Source organism: Manis pentadactyla, chromosome 2, assembly GCF_030020395.1.
Source record: "Manis pentadactyla isolate mManPen7 chromosome 2, mManPen7.hap1, whole genome shotgun sequence".
Lineage (NCBI taxonomy): Eukaryota > Metazoa > Chordata > Mammalia > Pholidota > Manidae > Manis > Manis pentadactyla.
Genome location: NC_080020.1, coordinates 175,868,162 through 175,892,491, shown reverse-complemented (window position 1 = coordinate 175,892,491; position 24,330 = coordinate 175,868,162). Strand labels below are relative to the sequence as shown.

At 50.4% G+C, this 24,330-nt stretch overlaps 1 protein-coding gene across 7 annotated transcripts; it reads left to right on the top strand.

Annotated features, from left to right (window-relative positions):
- The first annotated feature begins 14,654 nt into the window (after positions 1 to 14,654).
- On the top strand, positions 14,655 to 23,695 carry NAGK (N-acetylglucosamine kinase). Of its 7 annotated transcripts, none has more exons than XM_036908325.2 (11): positions 15,041 to 15,055; positions 15,346 to 15,457; positions 16,891 to 16,975; positions 17,128 to 17,226; positions 18,018 to 18,159; positions 18,946 to 19,056; positions 19,766 to 19,878; positions 21,070 to 21,157; positions 22,075 to 22,172; positions 22,660 to 22,738; positions 23,374 to 23,695. In XM_036908325.2, the coding sequence occupies exons 4-11, from the start codon at positions 17,167 to 17,169 to the stop codon at positions 23,562 to 23,564; spliced, it is 882 nt and encodes a 293-aa protein (XP_036764220.1). In that variant the 5' UTR covers positions 15,041 to 15,055; positions 15,346 to 15,457; positions 16,891 to 16,975; positions 17,128 to 17,166; the 3' UTR covers positions 23,565 to 23,695. The 7 variants fall into 7 exon arrangements, with proteins under 7 accessions (XP_036764216.2, XP_036764215.1, XP_036764220.1 ...); XM_036908323.2 differs by lacking the exon at positions 15,041 to 15,055 and adding an exon at positions 15,619 to 15,814 and having other exon boundaries at positions 15,357 to 15,457; XM_036908320.2 differs by lacking the exon at positions 15,346 to 15,457 and having other exon boundaries at positions 14,917 to 15,055.
- The last annotated feature ends 635 nt before the right edge of the window (positions 23,696 to 24,330 follow it).

Genomic DNA, 24,330 nt, shown 5'->3' with positions numbered 1-24,330 from the left:
GTAGGCCCACCATCAGCTTGTATCTGAACACCTTGAAAATACACTGTCCCCTGATCTGTGAGGCAACTTTTCCTTCTGCTGAGCAAATCGGTCCAGTGTCACCCCTTGGGACTATACAGAAAAACACTGTATGTAATACTGATATATATATCTAACATAATACTGTTATTAATGGTTAAGGCTTGTTGAACATATCTCTGTGCCAGTCACTGAGCTGTATCCTTTATATGAACTTTCTCATTTAATCCTCACAAAAACTCTATAAAGTAGGGATTATTTTTCTACCCATTTTACAGAGGAGGAACCTGAGGCACAGAGAGGTTAGGTAACTTGATCAGGTTCACACTGCTAGTGAGCTGAGGGCTAGATGACCAACCCCACTGGTATGCCCAGGGCACGGGATTTAGGTGCAAGCCAGGAAAGCCACAGGCAAACTGGAATGAGTGGTACTCCAGTCCCCGGTCTTCCTGGCACTAGCACCCACATGCTTAACTGAATGACTGCTGAGCAGAACACCACACACCAGTAAACAATATGCCAGGGGACGACTCCAACTACATGGAGGATCGCAAAGATCCCCACAACGCCACCCACCAGGAACAGAAGTATGAACGCCTCTGCCCACTGCAATGTGGTGCTGGCATCACCAAGGACAGCGATACAGTCAAATACTGAATGGAACACCGCTTTACCCACATAGAGAGAGGCACAGCAAGATCAGGTTCAGCTGTGGGCATTGGTCCCACATGGCAGTGGGTGCCTCTGAGCATGGGTACAGCTGCCCCAGGGCATGCCTAGGTACACCCCTCTTGTGCCCCAGCAGGAGGAACCCAGCCCCACCTCCACAGAGAAAGAACAATGTTGCCTGAAGGCCACTGATGCACAGACTAAGCAGAACAAAGGAGCACACAAGGAGCCTGGAACAGGGGAAGATATTCCCACAGAGCCAATAAGCCCAGCAGGGCTGTGTGGGCTCTTTATCTCTTGTATGGAAGTGTTCCAGGCCCAAGGCCCTTCTCAGCTGCTCATGAAAAGATCTCCCCACAGACACACGTCCTCAGAATACCTACTTTGCAGGTATTTCACACCCATGTGCACCACAAGTCCTCTCCCTCCAGCTATTGTCATGTGGAACATTCGCGAGTCCCCCTGCTTTTATAAACTATTCATGGTAGTCATATCCCATGTCCCTCTTGCTCCTGTGCTGGCCTGTCAGGCACTTACAGGAGAGGCAGGTAGGCGTGTTTAGGCTGAGGGGCTGCTGCCTGATCGCCCCTCTTCCTTTTCCCCTCCTAACCGAACCTCTGCTGTGTGTACGGCAGCAATGTTCCCTGTTTTTCAACAAAACAAAACAAAACAAAACTCTCTGCTGTCAGCTGTGGCCCAACCATGGGAGAAGTGGGTGGCAGTAGCAAGATGAGGAAGAGTGATACCCATCAAATCCAGACAACACTGTAGCTCAGTGCCCGCCTTGGCAATCTCCCTCTCTGTTCACACAAAAATGAGAGAGTCAGAGCTTTCTTCTCTTTCTGTAGGGTTTTGGCTCTTTCTGTAGAGTTCTAGCCTCAGACACAGACTCCCCAGCCTTGCCCATTACACCCTACCCCCCAACCCCATGTCACAGCTTGGCAAACTCCTACTCATTCTTCAAGACCCAGTTCAAATATTTCCTGAGAAGGCTGTTAGAGTGTGCTCATTTCCACATCTCCAGTGCCCAGCAAAGGGCCCGGCACGAAGAGGTGCTGATTGTGGGCTAGAGCCACCCAGTCTATAGGCCTGGCCCCTGTAGCCATATTTCTTCCAGGGCACTCTACACCGCTTGTTGAGGTAGATCCTTGACCCAAGCTAGCAAACAGATTCTCTTTCCCAGAACTGGAAAGGGGGCCTGAGAGAAAGCTGAATCAGCCTGTGTGTGGCACTTAGCCACTAAGATGTCAACTTGTAAGCTTGCATGTGGATGACAACACAGGGATCCAGGCTGTGTGGAGAAAGCCCCAGGCTGATGTGTGAGTAGGGTGTGAGCATTGGGTGTGGCCTAGGCCTTCCAGGTCTCAGCTCCAGGCCCTGCTGTCCCAGCTGCCTTCCTACCCTTGGTTCTCCAAGGCACCAAAGAGTCCTAACTGCCCCAGGGGAGGAGGTTCCCAGGGCTCAATAGTGCTGACCCAAAGTTTGGGACCTACCGATCCCACTGGTGGCTACAACTGCCACCTCATTGTCCACTCATCCTGGCTGCCTGCCTGGGCTGGGACCCAGGCAGCAGCAGTTTTTCAAGTCCCCCATTTGCACAGACAACCTGCTCTTTGCACAGGCATTCCACAGGCCAGCCAGGCTGGGAACCACTGCCCTAGTGAAAGAAGAGCCAGGAGAGCATGGGGTCACTGGAGTCCTGAGTCCACACAACCACCTCCTGCTCTCAGGTAGAGCTGCAGAAATGTTGTAAGTCAAGGGGCCTGCATGTGTGGCCAGCCCTGCCCTGCCTGTCCTTCTTCCTCCCCTTCCTTCTAGCCCCTACCCAGCAATGGGCCACCCCATGGAGCTTTCCAGGCCCTACCCCCCATCCTATGCTAGACTCTCTGAGCCATGGCTCTGAAACCCTAAGGAATCTTGCTCATTCTGCCCCCTGCCCTACACAGACCCTCCTCCCCCAAACCTTGCTTCACTCACAGTGCTCTTCCTGCCCCTTCTCTCTGCTGATCTAGTCAGCAGAGTCCTATCAGATCCAGTCCAACCAACCTTTCAAGACCCAGTTAACATCCCTCCTCCAGGAAGCCTTCCTGAGTGCCCCAAACCATTCTAACCCCTTTCTTCTCTGGCCTCCTGTTTGCATCTGGAGACCACAGTCCTCACCAGACTCATATATGCCTCCTCCTGACTTCTGGGCTTCTTACTGAACTTTCTTGGAGTTGACACCTTGGCTCCCCTGCCGCTTTGTGAGACCCATGTCTGCCCACCCCCGACCTGGCCAAGACCCGGCTAGGCACGCAGAGATGCTCAGAAGCTGGTTTGTGGTTGCCAATCCCAGCCCCTCTCTCTGACCTTTCACACTGGTATTTTAGTGAGTGGCCCATCCTGAGGAGGGTCCTGAGAAAGCCAGGTGAGATGGAAGCAGATTCTCTCTCTCTTGAAGATAGGACTGTGGCCAATGGAATGGACAAGTTGAGAAGAAGAACTAGATGACCTCTAATTTCCTCCCCAATCTGAAGCCTCTGAGCTCAACACCCAGCCACAGTGACTGTCCCAGCCAACCTGCCTGCCTTTCCTCACCACCACCCTCCATGGGGGCCTCTCACTGGCATCAGTGTGTGGCTGGTTTGATGGCAGCTGGCATGGCAAGCTGAACTGTGGGTGGGTAGAGACAGCAAAGCAAGAGTGAAGTGCAATCTGCTGGCCAAAGGCAGCTGAGCTGCATTTCCTGGGGGCTGCTTGAGCCTCCCCACCACCCCATCTGCAGCCCTGCTGAGAGTGGAGCCAGCAGCCTCTCCCCAGAGAGCCTCCGGGTCTGGCTAGTGACAAGGGTGGTGCAGACTTCAGAGGATGACAGGTGACAAACCTCAAGACACCTTACACACTCACGTCCAGAAACGCATGTACACAGAGAGGCCCCCGTACAGCTGGTGTGTGGGGTCCAGCTATGGAGGGGTCCACAGGCAGATATGCAGGTGCAGAGGCAGAAGGGACTCACTCACAGACATGTAAACAATCAGGAAGGCACCAGACTGACCTAGACACCAAATACACACGAGTACAAGACGGCCATAGCCACAGGCTCCCAGTGAGACGCACAGACACAGCTTTCACACCTGACGTCATCCTGAGGCACCTGAATCAATCCTCCCCAGTTGATGGAAGCCTGTGGCTGGTTTGGTGTGGTGACAACAGTTTTTCCCAGCCATCTGCCTCCCTTGTCTTTCACCTGCCTGACCTCTCCTGGAGGCCTAGTGAGGCAGAAAGCCAGCTTCCCTTCCTACGCCTATGAGGCTCTATCCCCAGGCTGTGGGGTTTGGCAAACAGAAGGCAAAATCTAAAGCCCTTTTGGCACCTTTGCTGGTGCCTGGAGCCTGCCCCTTCTGTGGAGAGGAGGTGGGTTAGGCAGCAAGGGTAGGCGGGGCCTCCATCTTGCCCCAGGCCCAGTCCTGGTTGCTGCACCACCAGGCCTCCCAAGAGCAAGTCTGGGCTGAGGGAGTCTGGTCAGGATCTCCAGTGTCCCTCACTGCCTCTCAGCAGTCCTGTCACACCATCTGCCAGCACGTCCCATGGGTCAGGTCAGCCATGCGTAGGACGCAGCTTCAAGGCCAGTTCTGGGCTCTGGCTCCCTGGTCGAGCCTGGCTGTGAGAGTCCTGTTCTCTCTCCCTCTGCAGTGGCCTGTCTTGTTGCTGGTCACCATGCAGACACAGTTGACTCTGCAGCGGTGAGGGTGCCCACTGGGGACAGCCTCCGCTCTGCACAAACAGGGAGGCGTTCGCACGCTGGACCGTGGGACTGGAGGTGAGGAGGAGTCAGAGCTGCCCCTCAGAGCTGAGCTGGGCAAGTAGGTACTTACTGAGGGCTGGGCTGCCCCCTCTTCCTCTCCCATCTGGACCTCAGATATCACCCAGCTGTAGTATCTTCTTTCCCCTATCCACAGCACACACACCGGTAGGACGGCAGAATCCCAGCCTCTCTTGCTCTGGCCGCATTCCTTGCCCTCTGTCTGCAGCCCTCCTCCTGATATTCAGCAGGCCGCCTCACCCTTAGGTCAGCGTGGCCTCCTCAGAGGGCCCTCCCTGACCACACTCTAAGTTACACCCACCATCCCGTTTCCTGTTTTGCTTTTCTTTCCTCATGGCACTTTCTCCTACATGTCTTTATGGTAAATGTTTCTTTCTTTTCTGTCTCTCCCACTAGAATGCAAGCCCCATGAGGGCAGGGACTTCGGCCTGTTTAGTCCCAGAATTCCCACCACACACAAAGTTGGCATGAAATAGACACACAAAATATGCACAAAACACGCTGAATGAACGTGAGCAGATATGCAAGTGCATGCTGACACACCTGCCCTAAATGATGAGCATGTGCACGAGCACACATACTGCACATGTGTACATGTGCATACGAGCTGGCAGGGAGAGGCATGCATGCTCATGTGTCTCACTTGGCCTAACTCCCTAGAGACCAGGGGAAGCATTATCACCCATGTTCCCCCATCTAGGCAGCCTCCAGCAGGGCTCCACTCAGCGCTCCCAGTGCTAACTTGGCCTGACATGCTGGTTGCACGTGGAACTTCCTGTGGAAGCTGCAAGCCCACCATCATTGTAGTGGCTGCTAATTGGCTCTGTGTTGGGCCCTGGGTCACTGCTCGGTCAGCCATGGCTGATACCTTCTTCCCACTTGTCTCAGAAAAGGCACAGCTGTCCCCTCTGCTTAGGCCTCAGCCAGCCACTGAACCGCACATGGCTGGCCACGTGGGACTGGCTAGGCCAGCGAGCCCCTCTGATGGCAGCCCCCACCCCACACACTCAGGAGAGATCAGAGATAGCTCAGCAAACAGGATTGGCCTTGGGGTGGGCATTTACCCAAGGGATACAGTGTAATAGCAAGGGTATAACAAAGGCCCCAAGCCAAGATATCTTTGCATAATCTGTGACAGTGTCTGAGGCCACCATTAGGACAGTCCACTAGGTCGATTCTTGCTCTTCCTCAGGGTTTCTCTTAAAGTGCACATCCCCTAATGAGGGGAGAGGGCTAGTGAAGGTGGGAAGAGGGAAAACCACGAACTGGAATATTACCATCAATCCTTGCTTATATCCAGTGCTCTAAGCTTGATATTGTTATGCCCTCAACACCCCATTTCCAGGGATTTTCAATGGATTATATAAAGTAGAAACGGCAACCCCAGCTTATCACCATCACACCCCATCTCTGAGATATTAGGGTTCTGGGGTAGGTGAAGTGGCTTTTCCTCAAGACAAAGCTGGGATTCTTGGTGGGTGCTGGTGTATCTCACTTTCCTCCCAGTGGGGCTTGAGTGTGCAGAGTGGGGCCGTGCCAGGCCATGAGAAAGCTCATGACCCAGCTTCCTATGTGGGGCTACCCACCTTGCCCCACTTTTTATGCTTCCAGAGCCTAACTTGTACCTCTTCACAGTTTTGCCAGGGCCTCAGCCTCCTCCCAGTTTGGGACTAGACTACTTCTCACTCTCCAAGAAATCCTCAAATCCTGCCTCCTCCAGGAAGGCTGCCCTGCTGCTGCTCTAGCTTGGTGTCACAACCTGTGGCTGCATCCTTGCCCCATCTGCTCCATTCAGGGGACTGCAAAGCTCAGGGAAGATTTGGGCTGTAGCATGCTGTCTCTCCTGCCTTTCTTCCCCAAAGCCCTAGCTGGGAGTTCATGACTGCAAAAAACCCATCTGGTTAACAAGTCCAGGGGCCTCCTTTGATGTCTGTCACCCCTCAGAGAGAGGCAGGACACTGGCAAGGGCCCACAAAAGGCTCTGGGGAACACCTCCTGGGCGGGGGCTGGCCCTGTTCTGGGTCTGGAGTGCTGAGAGCCAACGTGCCTCCCTTAGGGGCCACAAAAGGGTGGGGCAGGCCAAGGTCTTACTGACCCAGACTCTGGAGGATTCTGGGAGGCCTCAGGGAGTGAGGGAAGGCGGGGAGGAGTGGAGAAGTGCCGGTTCTACCTTCCCACTCTGCTAGGGCCCAGCTTTGTCTGTCTTCCCCTGGCCTGGGGCCTCCAGCCGAGATGGTCTGGACCCAGAGAATGATCCGAGGCTGCTGGTGGTTCCCACCCAGAAGGAAACAAACCCCAGGCCTGAGGCCTTAGGCTGAGGCCTGTTGGAGAGCTGAAAAGTCCAGCATTTAAAGGGCAATAGATTACTAAAGAAAAAAGACAGAGAGAAATGATAGTTTTCCAAGGAATTATGAGAAAATTTGTTGTGTGCGTGAGTTGGGGTGGGTGGGTAGGGTGAGGGAGTCAGGCAGGCTGGTAGAGACAAGACTACTTCTGTGCAAATAACCTTGGTTACTGAGCCATTAAACAAGATGAAACAGGTTTCTCTCTCCCTTGGGGGCTGTTCTGAGTCTTAATGTACTGATAGGCAGTGGGAGTCCCCAAGGTGAGGGTAGTGGGGTAGATGGTAGAGGATTCAGTGTTCCCAAGGATCTAGGAACCCTTTGTTCCCAGATTAACATCTGCTGAGGAAACACCATTTGGGAAATACTGCTGAATTGATCTGTGGAGTAATACCTCTTTCTGCTACTTACCATCACACATATGTTTTGCTTTACTAAATTACTGGAAGACAATTCTACAGAACTGAAAAGTGAACATGTCCCCTTCTGAAAACGCTTGAGTCGTATAATCCGTCCTGGATTTCTGGGGTGAGTCTCTCAGACTTGCTCTAGGATTCCTCTCCAGAAGTCATTTTTTTAAGAGGGTGAATAACTCATCCCATTTTTTAAAACTGAAAGTCCCATGTCTCAAGAATGCCTTCAGTCCAAGCAAAACAGACCATTGATCTTGCTGTTTCTTAGCAGGTATTGAAACAGCAGGGATTGGCTCCCAGTAGCTCAGGGAGCCCCATGAGACCTCAGGGTGCCCCCTGAGACCTCAGGGCACCCTGCAAGGGGACAGTTTTAACTAATTCAGCTACTGGGCAGCCTTTCCTCTTCCTCCTGTTCAATCTCCCCACTGTAGATCACACTGGCACATCTCCTGGGCAGGTGAAGAAGGGAAGGAAAGCTGCCTGGCCCTACCCCCCATCCTATGCTAGACTCTCTGAGCCATGGCTCTGAAACCCTAAGGAATCCTGCTCATCCTGCCCCCTGCCCTGCACAGACCTTCCTCCTCCAACCCTTGCTTCACTCACAGTGCTCTTCCTGCCCCTTCTCTCTGTTGATCTAGTCAGCAGAGTCCTATCAGATCCAGTCCAACCAACCTTTCAAGACCCAGTTAACATCCCTCCTCCAGGAAGCCTTCCTGAGTGCCCCAAACCATTCTAACCCCTTTCTTCTCTGGCCTCCTGTTTGCATCTGGAGACCACAGTCCTCACCAGACTCATATATGCCTCCTCCTGACTTCTGGGCTTCTTACTGAACTTTCTTGGAGTTGACACCTTGGCTCCCCTGCCGCTTTGTGAGACCCATGTCTGCCCACCCCCGACCTGGCCAAGACCCGGCTAGGCACGCAGAGATGCTCAGAAGCTGGTTTGTGGTTGCCAATCCCAGCCCCTCTCTCTGACCTTTCACACTGGTATTTTAGTGAGTGGCCCATCCTGAGGAGGGTCCTGAGAAAGCCAGGTGAGATGGAAGCAGGGTTCTTCTCTCACAAAGTTGGGACTGTGGCCAATGGAATGGACAGGTTGAGGAGAGGGTTGCAAACCCTCAGGATCTGGGAGGAGGGAGCTCAGGCTGGAAGGGGGTCTTTGGGCTCCTGGTAGGGAGTGGCAGAGCCAGTTTCTGCTGGTTCTCAGAAACCCTGCAGCAAGTTTCCCAGTCTCTGCTTTCCTCACTTCTCTCCTTCCCCCAGGCTCCGGGGACTGTCTCTTCCCTCAGCAGGGGTTCTCCTGGAGGCCCTGATCCAGTCCAAGCTTAAGCTGTTTACCAGATGCTCACAGGCAGACACTTAGTGCCTGTCGAGGGGGTCCTAACCAGGCTTAGCTCCAGGAGACAAAGCTGCAGAGGTAGCTGTCCTGAATTCCCACCTTGTCTGGGGAAGCCGGCAGGCTAAGGCCTGTCTGATCATGGGACTGTCCTTGCATCCATCCTGTCCCTGGTTAGCAGCTGGTGCTGGAACTGTTGGTGACTTGCTCTGAGCAGGGATCCCTGCCTGGCCACTGCTAGCAGCTGTCTGCTCCAGTCTCTCCCCACCAGAGGTGTTAGCATAAAGGAGGCACTAGTCTGGCCTCAGGTCTGGTTTACCTCCTGTTTCCATCTGGAGGTCCCCACCCTACCCAGGCCCAGGAGGCTGGGCTCTCATCAGCCCCTTTCTCATCAGACAGTCCCTCCAGGCCTGGGGGAGACACTCATCCACAAGGGCTGAGGATTGGTGCCAAAACATGCGAGTTTCTCATTTCCCAGGTTCCTCTGTGAGGCTCAAAGGTTTACCACGACTTCATAATCTTTATGTACATTATATAGATATTTGCCTGTGTGAAGTACTTCAATAAAAAGAAATACACTACATTCATGTCATGGAATACTATTGAGACATGCAACATGTCTGGGAGATGAGCCTCCAGGGAATAATACTGTGTGAAAACAGGTTGCACACTTGAAATGTCAAAATTTTGGAAAAGGAAAGCATAGTGTCTGCCAGGGCTCAGACTGGGGATGGGAGGAGGGAGGGAGTATGGGAATAAAAGCACAACTTGAGGGATCTTTGTGGAGATGGAACCATTCTGTATTATGACTGTGGTGGCAGCCACACAAACCTACACGTGATAAAACTGTAGAGAATTAACATGTGTATATACACACACTCACTTGTGGAAGCTGATACAGGTGGAACTGGGGAAATCTGAGAGATTGATGGACTGCATCTGTCAATACCCAAGCTGTGATATTTGTGCTATAGTTGTGCAAGATGTTACCATTGGGGGAAACTGGGATCTCTCTGTAGGATTTCTTACAACTGCATGCAAACCTATGGTTGTCTCAATAAAAACTACAATTATTTATTTTTAGAAAAAGAAATGTAATTTTATAGAAAGAAGGTCTCTGGGGTTCCCACATTTGCTAATGGGCACGGCAGGAGCCTGGGGAGATGAGGCTCCCCTCTACCCCTCTGTCCACACCTCCCTAGCAGCAGGACTTCCCTGGACCTCTTCCAAAGGAGCTTCTGACCTCATGCTGGTCTGCATAACCCACCCCCGCCAGTCCTTTGCCCCTCCCTCCTGGGACATAGAATGTTGGTAACTTGGAAAGTTGTGTGTCCAGGGCAGCAAAGAACAAGTCATGATAAAGGAATGGGGCAGGCTAGCAGACAGAAACTGGTGAAATTTATCCTGCTGGTTTTACATGTCACATGCTCCCTAGAGGAGGTCAGCCTCACAGCCCTCCCTCCACACACACTTATTTCCGGGTTTTCAGTGGTGCCACAATGTCAGGGCAGGGAACAGTTGGCGCAGGGTCAGATGATGGAATTGGGAATTCGATGATTAGTTGAGCACAGTAGCTTAACCCATCATGGTCAAAAGCAGGTACCAAGTGCCCCTAATCCATGGAGAATTGGGACAGTAGAGCCGAGTGGAAAAAGCTTTAGAATCAGAGAGAACTAGGGTCAAACCCCAGCTTGACCCTCTGTGAGGCCCCTGATCTCTGGGATTTCGGTCTCTGTAAGATAGGCATACAGTTTATCTTATAGGGTGTTGTGTAGTTAGGTGACATTATGTTCCTTCTCTTTTTTCTGATTCCTGGAGGCAGCAGCCTGGAAGGGAGAGTCCAGGAGTCCCAGAGGAAGGAAACATAAACCCTTCCGACACCTGAGAAGGGGACAGTTTCCAAAAACAGCAATGTGGACTGAACAGCTAAAGGCTTCATCAGGTCTGGAGAATCTCAGAAGATATTAGGAGACTGGACGCCAATGGCCACAGGCCCTAACAGGTAGATAGGGGGCCACCCCCAACCCCTATGGTAGCTGCAGTGCTGCTTGCCTCTGGCCCCTGGATGCAAACCTGTGGAGCCCAGAGGAGGACAAGTTTCCATTTAAGCTGAAACCTGGAGGGACTGAGTTTACCTACAAGTGATTAGATTACAAGTGGAGGATTGAGACAGAAATAAGTTTAGCTGTAGGAAAATAGCTGCATTTCTGCACCCGAGTTCACAGTCTATAAAAAATTGGACCCATTACATAGATACATGCTTTCCTATATGTACTTTACACTTATATACACAGACCATGGATGTTCTTACATACATAAAACACATATGTGTGGTGTATGCTGGTAAATGTTTAATAGCCAGCTTTCTGGAAAACAGTAACAACCTGGCTTACAGTAGTTGCTAATTTCTATGTTGTAAATTCTCCCAGCACAGGAGCTACCAATGTGGTATCACTGAATAGAAGTTAGAAAGATGTACACAATTAGTTCTTTGTGAGTTAATGGGAGCCAGCTCCAGCCCAACACTTAAGTTATATTTATGCATCTATGCATCTGCTCAAAGATGCCCAGGTCTGCAGGATTGTTTAGGTTCCTTTAAGAACTGAAATCCTAATTCTGTACATGCAAGTGTACTGAACAGTGCATAAAGATATTATGTCAAATACATGACCCTGTAGACACATTAGTCACTTAGAAACATACACAAAGACAAGTTCAAATATTTAAATACATACACATCTACATATAGATCAACACAAGACAAAACTTAAATATAAATGCACACATAAACACACACACTTAGGAAGAGGGAATAAACCAACCTGATTTTTTTGGGTTGCTGCACTGGCCTAAGGCACCATGACTTTCAAAATCACTTCAGATCAAGGCAGAGGAGACTTGAAGGGCAGGCTGCTTACCGTCAGTGGTCTATACCTGTTTCTGCATTCTGTGGTACCCATGCCCCTCCTGCCCCTCCTGGTATTTCTCATGGTCCTGCAGTTCTGAAAGAGTCCTTCACTTGCCTTACAGCTATCAGCCTCAGCATCCCACCTGCAGTAAAGCAGCTCTTCACTCCTCTCTTTCACTGTGGGAAAGCCAACTCCAGCCTCTGTTTCTGCCATCATCCCAGATAACAGAGGGAGAGGTCAGAATGAACCCCCACCTTGATCCCGCCCTGAGAATTCTGCTCTGCCCTGTCCCTTATCACTTCCCTGTTCATCTCTCACCTGGGACATTGCCCCAACCTTCTCAGTGTCTCCCTGTTCCAGGCTCTTCCCTCCCATTTGTACGCCTATAAGGACCCTGACAGATTAATGATCCTAAAGCACAGTGCTGAGGTCACACCTGTACTGGCAACTTCCCAACGCAGCACAGATTAGGGCTAGATCCTTTTGAGCCACTTGACCACTTGTCCAACTCCTGCTTCCCCAGTTCAGTTTCACTTGTTTTCTCCAAATGTCTCTCTCCCTGATCTGTTCTGCAAATTGTCTCTGCCATAGAATCTGCTTACTTCTTTAGTTCTCAGTGGAGCCATTTACTACCTCTCATGCTTGCGGTACAGCACTTTACAGTTTATAAGCACCCTCAAAACTATGGACCTCTTATCACATGCCCGACACTGAGGTTACCCCTGAAAATACAGAGGTGAGTAAAAGTTGATGTGGTTGTGCTTTCATGAACCAAGTCAACATTATCTGTTGAGGACCTTGGGCCCCAAAGTTTTCTGCCCCCAAAACACAAATAATTCTGGACCCCCTCTCCTCATTCCTCTTAGCTGCTCTATATTTTTTCCTGCAAAGGAAATAGAGCATCCCTGGAGTCATGGGACAAAGTAGAGATGACAGAAGACAGAAGATTGCAGAAAAGGACTTGACCAACCTCATGACTATCACAGGAACAGCTACTGGTATGTTGCAAACCCAGTACAAAAATGCATTAAAGTTTTACAAATAGAGGTTAACGTCTGTGTGCATGGCAACATCTTTATTTCCTTCCCATTGCAGTAATCACCCACACCCTTCATAAGCAACATCTCTTATTTGTGTGAGTCTAATTACTTTGGTTTCAGAGCTTCAGTTTCCTCACTTGCAATATGTGGTTAGAAATCTCTGATATTTCATGAGGCTGTCAGAATGATCAAATGAGATAAAGGTGCATAAAAGAGCTTTATAGAACCAGAATATGCAACACTGTCAAAAGTTCAGAAATAACAGAAGTAAAGCCAATGAATCACCTAAGTATTATTTAGTAAAAATTTATTGTGCACACACCAAAAAGATAGTTTGCAAACTGGGTGCACTCAAAACAAGAAATGGGGCTCAGGGGTATATTGTTATAGAGCAGCTTATACAGTGAGAAGGCAGTGACTGTTTATTCTTTACACTGATTGGTTGTAGAATTTTCTTAAAAAGATAAGGAATTGGTTAGTGGTTACTTCACACCAACCTTGGGAAACAGCTCATGTTTTGCTTAGGATTTCCACAGGCATAAGCCAGAAATGGTCCAGGTCAAGTTGTCTTATGAAATAAACTAAATTAAGTTTTGTTTTTATGACTAGACTAGTTTTGTCCACTCAGGGAATTTTCAAGGCTGGACTCCATTTGTTAACCTTATTTTGCAATCCTGTATTTTACACTTACATCGCATTTTGGACTAGCCACATTTCAGTAGTCACTTGTGGAAACCGTATTGGACAGCACATGCTAATTAGGAATGTAAGTAAAAGTTTCTTAAGATCAGCATAGTATTTTGCAGTTTCCAAAACTCTTTTGGCCTGTAAATCCCGTGTTAGCCTGGGTAGGTAGATCTTTATCATCTCCGTTTTGTAGATGAGAAGTGGCAGCAGCAATTATGTGTTATTCAGCCAAGGTCATCCCCTAGTAAACAGTGAACTCAATCCTGGTCTTCAAACCTGGGCACTTTTTCTTTTGTTTCCTTTTTCTAAACAAGCAATACAAAGGGAAACCTTAATGTTATCACATATATATATAGGCCCTAAGGCTCACGCATGAAGAAAAGGCACAGCCCTTTCAAAATTCGCCTAAATCTCCTCTCTTCCAAAAATCCCACCTGGTTTAGTTCTGTCAGAATCTAGTAGTTCCGTTACTCTAAAAATATGTTTTGGGTAGGCAACTTCCAGCTCTGATGTGCTACGGATATAATTGATGTAGGCGAGCATTTAAAAAATCCTGCCCCTCCGTGTGATATTCTCTATGATTTATAATTGCTCCTGAGGGTTGCATGTAGTGTTTCTGCATCCCAAATAGGTTAAGAAATAAAGCAAAGGCTCTTCTAGTTTAATAAGCACATATATGCCAAAGGTTCACACCAAAGCATAACCAGACACTCAGCTGGCTGTCAGGGAAGCAGCCCTGGTGCATGGTTTTCTCTTTGACACGGCAGGAACGTCGGGGGAATGGGAGACAGGCCAGCTTGAGAATTGCTCTGACCCCTCCCTAGTGAGATGCTCCTGAAGAGATGCCAGGGGCAGCTGACCGCCTCCTGGCCTGCGAAGCTACCCCTCAAGGGCCCAGAACCGCCCGGAGGAGCCCCGGTTTGACTCCCATACCTGGCTAGTGTTTTCCCCCTTTGCTCTCCCCTTTCCTTTACCGACCCCATGAAAAGAAAGGGAATGGAGTGGTGGCAGGAGGGCAACAAAAACTGTACCGGCTAGTTTGCCCGGTAGTCGATGTCCCCGCATACACCCTCCACCAAGAACTGAATTGGGCGGGAAGTGTAAGTCGAACACTCCCTTCTCAAGAGCGGCAGCCTCGAGTGCTTTTCTCCCTTGCCAGCACGCTTCTAATTACTCCTGGTCAAGCGTATTCACAGGAGTGCAGCGTAACGTCTGCGTGGGTGTTTGTGTTCACCTATGACTTTTGCCACCGCCAGCAGGTGTTGGGTTGAACATTATAAAAATGGTTTGAGGCCCAGGGTTCCCCACAGCTTGCGCACCTAGCTCCCAGACCCCACACCCGCGGAAGGGTCCTGCTGTTTGTGCCTGTACGTGCGTCTCCCACACAGTCTACGTGACTTATAAGCAACGCGCACGCGCAAGGCGGGGCTGCTACCGACTTCCGGGAGCTGAGGGGTGGGCAGAGCAATGACGTATCCCGCGGGTCGGAGCGGGACGCCCCTTTCTGGCTCCACTGCTGGGGTTCCGGTATCCATCTCCGGAAACAAGGTCCAGGAGGTGGGGAGGAGGTTTGCACGGGTCCGGAGCAACCGCTGAGGACAGCACTCGCCCTACTCCGAGAAGTCGCCGGGGCAGAGTCTGCCTGGGTTGTGGAGCGGCTCCTGGCGTCACGGCTCGCGCACGCGCACTCGGAGTCGGCTGGACCGCGCGAGCATTCACGTGACGCGGGGCGGTGCCGAGCGGGTGGGAGGGCGTGAAGGGCCGGCGGGAGGGAAGCAAACGACAGCATCTGCGGCGGCGGTAGCAGCAGCATGGCCGCGCTCTACGGGGGTGTGGAGGGGTGAGTGCAGCCCGCCGGAGGGAGTCCGGGAGGGACGGCTTGGAAGCGGCCTGGGCCACCCCATCCCCCCACCCCTGGCCGGAGGGAGGGGCGGCAGGAAGGCCGTGGCCCAGCCAGCAGGCTGGTGGCCTCTCACACCAGGGTCTGGCCGCTTTAGGGCTTGTGGACTGCGGCGCCTTGCGAAGAGGGGGTCTTTGCACTCTCGGCGATGCCCTTGCGCGCACTGGCATGTGCTTTGCAGGGACTGCGTGTGCCACGACCACGCCCCGGGGGGGTCCTTTGTGTTTCAGGGCGGAACCACGCCCCTTTCACCCCCAAACCACCCACTCCACAGTCTTCTGCTGGAGATAGTCCTTTTCCCCATTCCAGAGCCCGGAGAGAATTTAACAGAAGAAGTGTCAGGTGTGAAGTTGCTGGACTGAGGGTGGGGAGTGGTAGTGTGGTGGAAGCTAGGACAAGATCTTTGCAGATCTTGGCCGGAGAATGTCTGGATGCTGGAACGCCGCGAGCCAGAGTGCTAGCCCGTCCCGATGCCTGAAACTCCTCCATTGTCGGCAATCCAGGCTCCTCGCACTAGATCGAACCCTCTGTTGTTCTTGACATTTTCCTGCTCAGAAGCTTGTCTACTGGACTTTTTGTACTAGTTCTTCCCCTCGGTATGACTATGGGCAAGAGTTTTGCCTTGTCTGTGCTTCGTTTATTACATATGTAAAGTTCAAAAAGGGAGGAACGAGAAGGATCTGCAACTCACTGCCAATGGTATTCTGGGAATCTGGGTGTGCGGAATCGGCATAATACAGGGTGACTGTTGTCTCAGCCAGGGAACTTTGGAATCTGAGATTTGATTACTTCTGTGACAACCACATTTCACTGTAAACTCGTGGACCCCAAAGTTTTTTTCACATGAACTGTTAAGGTTGATCTCCCCTATCCTGTATCTATTGCCCTTAAAAAAAAAAGAGAGACCTAAGTACAGGAGTTTGCACTTGTCCCTGTTATGTTCATGTACAAGAAAAGATCTGTTTTTCTAGTTTGTCAAGAGAATCTTTTGGATGTTGAGTATGCCACTTCATGCATTAACTACCCCTTAAAATTTCTTGTCATCTTTAAGTTTGATGGGCAAGTCTTCAGTGTCCTCTTCTGATATTCCTAAATGTACTGATCAATAAAGAAGCATACATCACACCACCACAGACTTCTCTCCAAACTAATTTCTCCCAGTAATAAGCATTTGACCTTTACTTGCGTAAGTAGGTATAAACTCTCCCTGCCATCTGGTCAGTGTTTCTCACAAGTCTTGAGACATTGGCATCTTGAGCTGGATCTTGAAAAGCAGCCTTTAGCTATTGCAAGAGAAGCAGGGAGATGTGCCATTCTCTTTAATGCCATTTACTGAGTTTTGCCTCCTTTAGGCCCTCTGCTGGACATGTGGATAGATAAATGATCTAGAGCTTGACCTAGTGGAGCTTGTAATCGTGAGAGGCAGACAGGAAAACAACTAAACACACTCTTAATACAGAGAAATCCTTCAGAGTTATGGTGGCACTGGCACAGCTTAACTAAAGGAAATGTGGGGGTGACCCACATCTCAGAGGTTTCAAAGACTAGGTGATATGTAAGTAGGGTCTTGCAGTATAAGTAAGACATCCCCAAGGGAAGCTGAGCAGGAACTGTTCATTCCAAAAGGACAGCAAACACCAAACCAGGAAGTAGGTTTGGGAATGGCATTGGGTTTGCTGAAACCAATTCTATCATCCTAGGCTCTGCGTGTGACAAGCGTTGCCCTGTCTGCAGGTTTTTCTGAGTAAGACTGAGAGCCCCCTTGTGTTCTATAGGGGAGGCACACGGTCCAAGGTCCTTTTGCTCTCAGAGGATGGGCAGATCCTGGCCGAAGCGGATGGACTCAACACAAACCACTGGGTAAAGGCTACACTGAGGGGACTGGTGGGCTTGGTTGTGGTTTTGTTTTCTGTAACTCCTGGTGAGGTGGTGGCTTGGGGCTAAGGTAGCAGCCTGTAGGTGCAACACAGGTCATGCAAGCCTTTGTAACTCTTTTTCTTGATTGGGGCCAGCTGATCGGGACAGACAAGTGTGTGGAGAGAATCAACGAGATGGTGAACAGGGCCAAACGGAAAGCAGGGGTGGATCCCCTGGTACCTCTACGAAGCTTGGTGAGTCTGGTGGTAGAGCCTGGGAATTAAGAGACAGCAAGTTTGAATTAGATGAGTCCAGTGACTACAGAGTGAAAGACCTTGAGGGCTTATTCTCTGGTCTAGAAGCTCATATGATCTCATCTATTCTTGTGGCTTCAGTTGTCACTTATAAGCCACATGGATTAGAAGAGCACAGCGTTTTGGAAAGCCACTGAGACATTGGTTATAGTTCTAGCATTGTCACTCAACATCTGTGTGACCCTAAGTAGGTAACACATCTCTAAGCCTCAGTTTCTTCATTTGGAAAATGCATATAGCAGTAGCTATCCCAGAATTGTGTTGGGAAAGTACAATGACTCGATACATCCCGAAGTGGTTATCATAGAGCTTGATCCATAAGCACTCATGAAATGTTAGCTATTATTCCTAGTTCAGACCTTCCTCCCAACTTGCTCTCAATACTCCCTAGACATAACCTCAGTGATGTTCTATAGGCACAAACCCTATGTATTCCAAACTAAGCTTCTCTCTCAGCTTGCTCCTCTGCCTGATTATTCTGTTAAGTACACTATTGTCCTCCCAAGCTCCAAACCTGGCATTGTTGAACTCCATTTCTGTGTCCATTCCCAGTTCAGATTCTTGCATCCACAGCCTTCTGATGAGTCCTTGTGTAGGGTGGAAGGAGGACTGGGGCTGAATCAGGGTGTGCGCAGGTGTAGAGCGCAGGCGCAGATGTCAGGAGGGAAGGGGTTGAGAAAGGAGCTGGCCAGGCCCTGCTCACTCGCTGGCTCACCTCTCATGTGGCCTAGGGCCTATCCCTGAGTGGTGGGGAACAGGAGGATGCAGTGAGGATCCTGATGGAGGAGCTGAGGGACCGATTTCCCTACCTGAGTGAAAGCTACTTAATCACCACTGACGCTGCGGGGTCCATCGCCACAGCTACGCAGGATGGTGAGGAAGTGGAGGGTGGGGTGAAGTTGAGAACTGGTTTTCTTGGGAAAGCCCCTTGTGGCAGAACTTAGCTTGAAATACCTCAAAGGCAGCCCCTGGCACACCCCACCCTGCCCTGTGTTCTTTTCATTAGTTGGAGTCCCTGCCTAAGCAAGGTCTGGACTCTTGGGTATCTTGATGGGAAGAAGGAGTGGAGTCAGACAGAGGCCTCCATTTGGGCCCGAGGATGGAGCCCCTGGGGCAGTGTGGTGATGAGGCTGGCTGGGGAAAGCAGTGAGTGCCGAGAAGGTGGGAGGAGCTCTGTCGTGGTGTGTACAAAGCCCTGGTGTCATGAGACTGGCATTTGAATCTCCACTCCTGTTTTTGCCAGCTGTACCACCTTGGAGAAGTTGAGGAACTCTCTTGAGTTCCAACTTCCTCATCTATCACATGGGGGTAATTGTATCCATAAAGGTTATTTAGGGTTTTGGGTATCAGTGAATTGGGTCTTGCACAATCCCTGGCGCTACATAATCGGGAAGCAGGTGGTCACTTGATGGCTGGCTGGGCAAGGAGACAGACTCATGATCCTTTCTGTCCCCCAGAGAAGGGCTCTGTGAATTAGAGGTTCTCTGAGACCCAGGCCCTCTGCCTCAGGCAGGAAACTAGCTGGGCTGCATTTGCTCTACAAGACTAGGTGGTGATCCCTTTGCTGGGGGGCTGGTTTCTGTCCTGTTTCCTCAGTTGGAAGCTGTGTGCTCTGTGCAGGGCCTTGGCCACACTGAGCTTCTCGTGCCCTCTTCCCAGGTGGGATCGTGCTCATCTCTGGGACAGGCTCCAACTGCAGGCTCATCAACCCTGATGGCTCTGAGAGTGGCTGCGGTGGATGGGGCCACATGATGGGGGACGAGGGCTCAGGTGAGCTCATGCCAACTAGGCCTGGTTCATGGTCCTAGGCTCTTCCCTTCCTGCAGCACCCCACCTCCCCGACCTTTGGCATGCTGACCCTCTGGGGCTCTCTGGGGCTAGTTCCTGGAACTGCTCTTTCTGAGCATAGGGTAGTGACTAAGAGATCATAGAGATGGCATATGTTGGACTAACGGCTGGCCTTCCTCTTCAGCAGGTATTCAACCAAGATTGAGATTCATGCCTCAGCATAACAGCTATTGCCTACCTGTGTTAACTTTTGGAATGCTTAGGGAGGAATTGATACTATGAAGGTTAAGGCCATAGATGCCAGAAGATGCCTCACCAGTGTGCTAGTGGGAAAGGGTCATAGGAATTCCTCCTGCCATCACCCTTTGTAGGTAGCACGTGTACATTTTCATAGGAACCCTTGGGGTCAAGCTTCTGGCAGTGACTACAGTGGTTTGTGTGACAGCTGACTGTCCTTGTCTTAATTTTTGGGTAGGAGCTGGTGTGACCCAACCTTGCCTCTTCTGTCTCCCCACCAGCTTCCCTTCTGTGGATCAGTCAGACACACATTGATTAGAGGCCCCCAGGCTGGGAATCAGGACACCTAATTTACTGAAATACCCAAGCCCATCACGAACATTGTGTAGGTCTGCATTTCCTCCTCTGTGAGTTTGGGGAGATTGCCCCTCTTAGTCCTCTCTGCTCTCCGCAGCCTACTGGATTGCACACCAAGCAGTGAAAATAGTGTTTGATTCTATCGACAACCTAGAGGCGGCTCCTCATGACATTGGCTACATCAAGCAGGCCATGTTCAACTATTTCCAGGTACTACCCCTGCCCCGGGAAACGTGCACACCTGACATAGGCATGCACTTCCACTGAAGAGGACCAAATGCAGGAGAGGGACTGGGTGAGCCAAAGGGAAGTCAGGGTGAGCAGTGGGTCAGAGCTGGAGGGTGGAGAAATCAGGGATCATGGAAGAGAGTCAGTGAAGAAGTGGGTTGGGAGAGTTCTTGGGGAGGTACAGCCTTCACCCAGGGCACTGGGAATTGACTTCTTTTCTGGGCTGTGCTCATTTGTAGTGGGTTAGGAAATGGCTGACTAGCTGAACCAGAGGCAAAAGGTGGAAGAGGAGCAGGAAGATAAATTGATTTGATAGATCTCACTCAGCATTCCTCTGAGTGAGGGCCACTTAAGTGAGCTGGGGCCAAGGCCAAGGAAGGAGACCAGAGATGCCAGGAAGTAGGACCTATATTCTCACGGCTCAGGGATTGATAATTAAAGAGAAGCTGTCCTGGACCAAGATGAGGAAGAGGGAGGAACTAGAGAGAGAAATCACTTTCTTTGTAGGAAATGCAGTTACGCTTTCCTGACCCAGCAGATTGGTTCTAAACTCCACTAATTTTCTGCCACGCCCTCTTATCTTTCAGTCGTTCTTATAGTCATTACAAAGATTAAATGAAATGTTGTATATAACATGCTTAATACATTGCTGTAAGTATTCAAATTTTAGCTCCCCTCCTTTAATTTAGTAATGTATTCTAGGGGATCTGGTTCCTCACGACCTTCAGAGGCCTTATAGGTGTGTACATTTTTGGGGGTGGAAGAAGGACCTTCTGTGGTCAAGTAAGTTTGGGAAGGACTTCTGAGAGCCTTTAATTTGCTAATGTGCATTGTGACTCTCAAAGGGAGAGTTGCAGTGTGCATTAGTCCTTAGATTCCTTTGACCAAAGAAATATTTTCAAAAGCACCACAGTGACACTTTGGGGAGCACAGATCTCTGCTCTGTGCTGCATCCAGACTAATCTGTAAGGAGCGTGGGGTCCATGCTGGGAAAAACAAAGAACTTCTTTCAAATGAGAAATCTCAAGTCCTTTTATTTTCTACAGCTTCAAAAAGCAAATGCTATTCCAGCTCTCAAACAGTGGAGACATCAGGACAGCCAACTTGAATGGGCAGATTGGGAGTTCTTCTCTGCTTCTGATGGTGCTCTTGTGTCATTTCTCTGTACTTCAGGTGCCAGATCGTCTAGGAATCCTCACCCACCTGTATAGGGACTTTGATAAATGCAGGTTTGCTGGGTTTTGCCGGAAAGTTGCAGAAGGTACTGGAGCAGGGGCAGGGTTTTATTGGGCTTTTTCCCCAAGACCTCCCTAATTGAGGGGTGGAATAGGGTTCATATGGGGGCTGGAAGCCAATGTCCCTTTGAGCAAGTGACCTCAGTTCTCTGCCACGATGGTCCTTGGAACTGGTGAGCCTTGGGGTGGAGGCAGGACACCTGGCTTGTGTTGACAACTGTTTTATATTATCTATGTTAATTTTGACAGCTATCATGCCCTGTGCAGGCTGTATGTCTGTTTCTCAGAAATTTATGAAGCAGTTGTCCTTTGGGCAAATCTATAATTCTTTTTAAACCAATGATACTTCAAAAACTAGGGAATCATGGGGAGGTTAGGTGTTTTTGGTTGGTCATTGAGAAGCTGATTCATAGGGCTTTTCTGCATATTGTTCTCTGCTTTATGATCCATACTTTCTTAATTTGGATTCCTGCTGCCTCAGGGCATTGTAGGGCCCTCTTAGGTGCTGCTGGACTGAGGCCCTTTCAGAACAGAGCTAGGAAGGGGCTGACCAACAGCAGACTGTTGGAGGTGGTAGGGGACTCTGGTAGCTGCTAAAGTAGGGTCCTGGGTCCCCAGAGCTAAGAGACCTTCAGAAACAGACACAGTAATCCGGGAGTGTCAACTGGGGGCCACTGTGCTCCTCTAGTGGGTGCTGTCCTTAAGCATCTGGAAGGAGCCACTGCTGTACAGGGCACCCTTCCTTGGGGGCAAGTTCTGGAGGGGTCAAGGTAGAAAGGATGGAGGCAGTTTGGAGTCTTGCTCGCCCACATGCCATGGTGTGTGCATCCATTCCTGATTAGGCCTCTGCTAGCTCTCCATACTTGGCCTGTTGCTGTCCTTCAGCAGAGAGAAACAGGACTGCAGCCCCCTGGTAGTCACCACTCCATCCCTTCTCTCCCAGGTGCTCAGCAGGGAGATCCCCTCTCCCGGTTCATCTTCAGGAAGGCTGGGGAGATGCTGGGCAGGCATGTTGTAGCCGTGCTGCCTGAGATTGACCCGGTGAGTTGAGGTGGGGAATGAAGCTGGGAGTGGCTAGGCCACATTTGGTCCTTTGCTGTTAGGGATTCGACTGTGTAATCAGACTCTTGAAATTGGATACGTTGTTAAATGAACTTAGGGTATGAGAAAAATTATGTAGAAACTGTAACACAAGGAAGTTTTTTGGTCCAGGAGAGGCTCTGGCTGCTCCGTGAGCTGTATTCAGTGAATCGGTTTAGTGTGGCACATGTGCTGTACCTTCTTTCAGTCATATTTTTGTCCACTTCCCCTTTTCTTTATTCTGTATGTTCCTTAACGCTTTCCCCTTCCCCCTCCCTCCCTTGCCTTTACAAATTTCCCTTTACTCCCTTTTTCCTTTTCTTGAGTCCACCCTCTGGTTCTTGGCTAGAAGGTGTTTGGGATTGGGTGGGCTGATTTTAGGGCCATACTCCCTGCAGCCCTGGAGAGGCTTTGTCACCCCTAATGTCCATTTCTGCTCTCCACCCAGGTCTTGTTCCAGGGGGAGATGGGCCTCCCCATCCTGTGTGTGGGCTCAGTGTGGAAGAGCTGGGAGCTGCTGAGGGAAGGTGAGCAGGTGGTAGGGAGCAGGTGGGATGCAGGTGGCCCTGGAAAGCTGCCTGTCCGAGGGAGGACTTGGGCTGGGAACCTTGACAGGCCACGGATGCCTCAGGCCAGGGCCTTCAACCTTTACCCTGCCAGGGAGCCCTTTTACAATGTCCCATCCAGTTTCCTTGAACTCTTAAAAGGATGTTCTTTTCCAAAGGATTTATTAAATAAGTACCATTTTTTAAAAAATTGAAGACAAATCTAACTTAAAATCGGAGCTTCTGATCAGATGTGGTGATATCCCTAATGAACACAATCCAGAAGGAAAGAAATGTGCCTTCTTCACCCTGGCAGCTCTGTGGTTTCTGTTAGACATTCTGAAGTAGCTCAGGGACCCCCACTGCTCCCTCGGAGTCCCCAAGGTAGGCTGAGTGCTCAGAGGCTGTTGGCTCTATTCCCGCGGGACTGTTACTGGGCTCCTGTACCCTGCTACGCTCTTAGGGACTTGGCATCTGGGTGCTTCTAGGACTCCACGGGAGTGCCTCCGGGCCGGGGCCTCTGCTCTCCCTCCTTGTTCATTTCCACTTTCTCCCTGGTCTCTGCCACAGGCTGCTGGTCTCCAGTCATCTCTGTCTTCTGTGTTCTTTCCCTCCAGGTTTCCTTTTGGCACTGACCCAGGGCAGAGAGATCCAGGCTCAGAGCTCCTTCTCCAGCTTCACCCTGCTGAAACTGCGGCACTCCTCTGCCCTGGGCAGTGCCAGCCTGGGGGCCAGGCACATCGGGCACCTCCTCCCCATGGACTACAACGCCAGTGCCATTGCCTTCTACTCCTATACCTTCTCCTAGGGGGCTGGCCGGCTCTGCCCACTCCAAGCCCAGAGGACATTGGATGCGGGAAGGGAGGAGGCTTTTCTCCTTTTCCTTTTTTTAAAATAGAAAAACACATATAAAAGAAAATAAACGCACTTTACCCACTCCCCAGTTGGATTGTGTTATCAAGCACAGTTGCTGTGTACATCCTCAGCACACCCGCCTGCAGGTGTCCCAGAGAGCTCAGGAACGGCGATAGCCTGGGCTTAAAGCCCCACCTCGAGCTTGGCCTGTAGTCTCCAGTCTGCTTGCCATGCTGTCGGTAGGTAATTGACTGTGTGCCACCCCCCCCGTACACATAAGCACACTTACATGCTGTGAGGCGGACTATTAACCTGTGATCACAGTTTTCCTGCCAAAGTGGGCAATGATACCTGCCTGACCATTTTCATTGGACTAAGTTCACCATGCAGAACATCACTAGGACACAGACATACCACATGCGCTCATGATCATCCCTCTAGGATTTAGGGGACAGGGTTCTAGTCTGGAAGAATTTTTACCTCACCGGATTTGGTACTCACAGGTAAAACAGCACATTTTGCAGTTTTTCCACATGAATGAGTTCTTGAGATGTTATCAGGATATCTAAAATCCAAGAAGGCAAACTAGACACTAGGTGGCCCACCTATTCAAGGTGCCTAACTAGCCTGGCCCTGGTTATACTAGTATGACACTGTTGTGGCATCTGGAATGATGATACCAACAAAGAAGACATGATTCCTGTGTTCTGGATACTGTA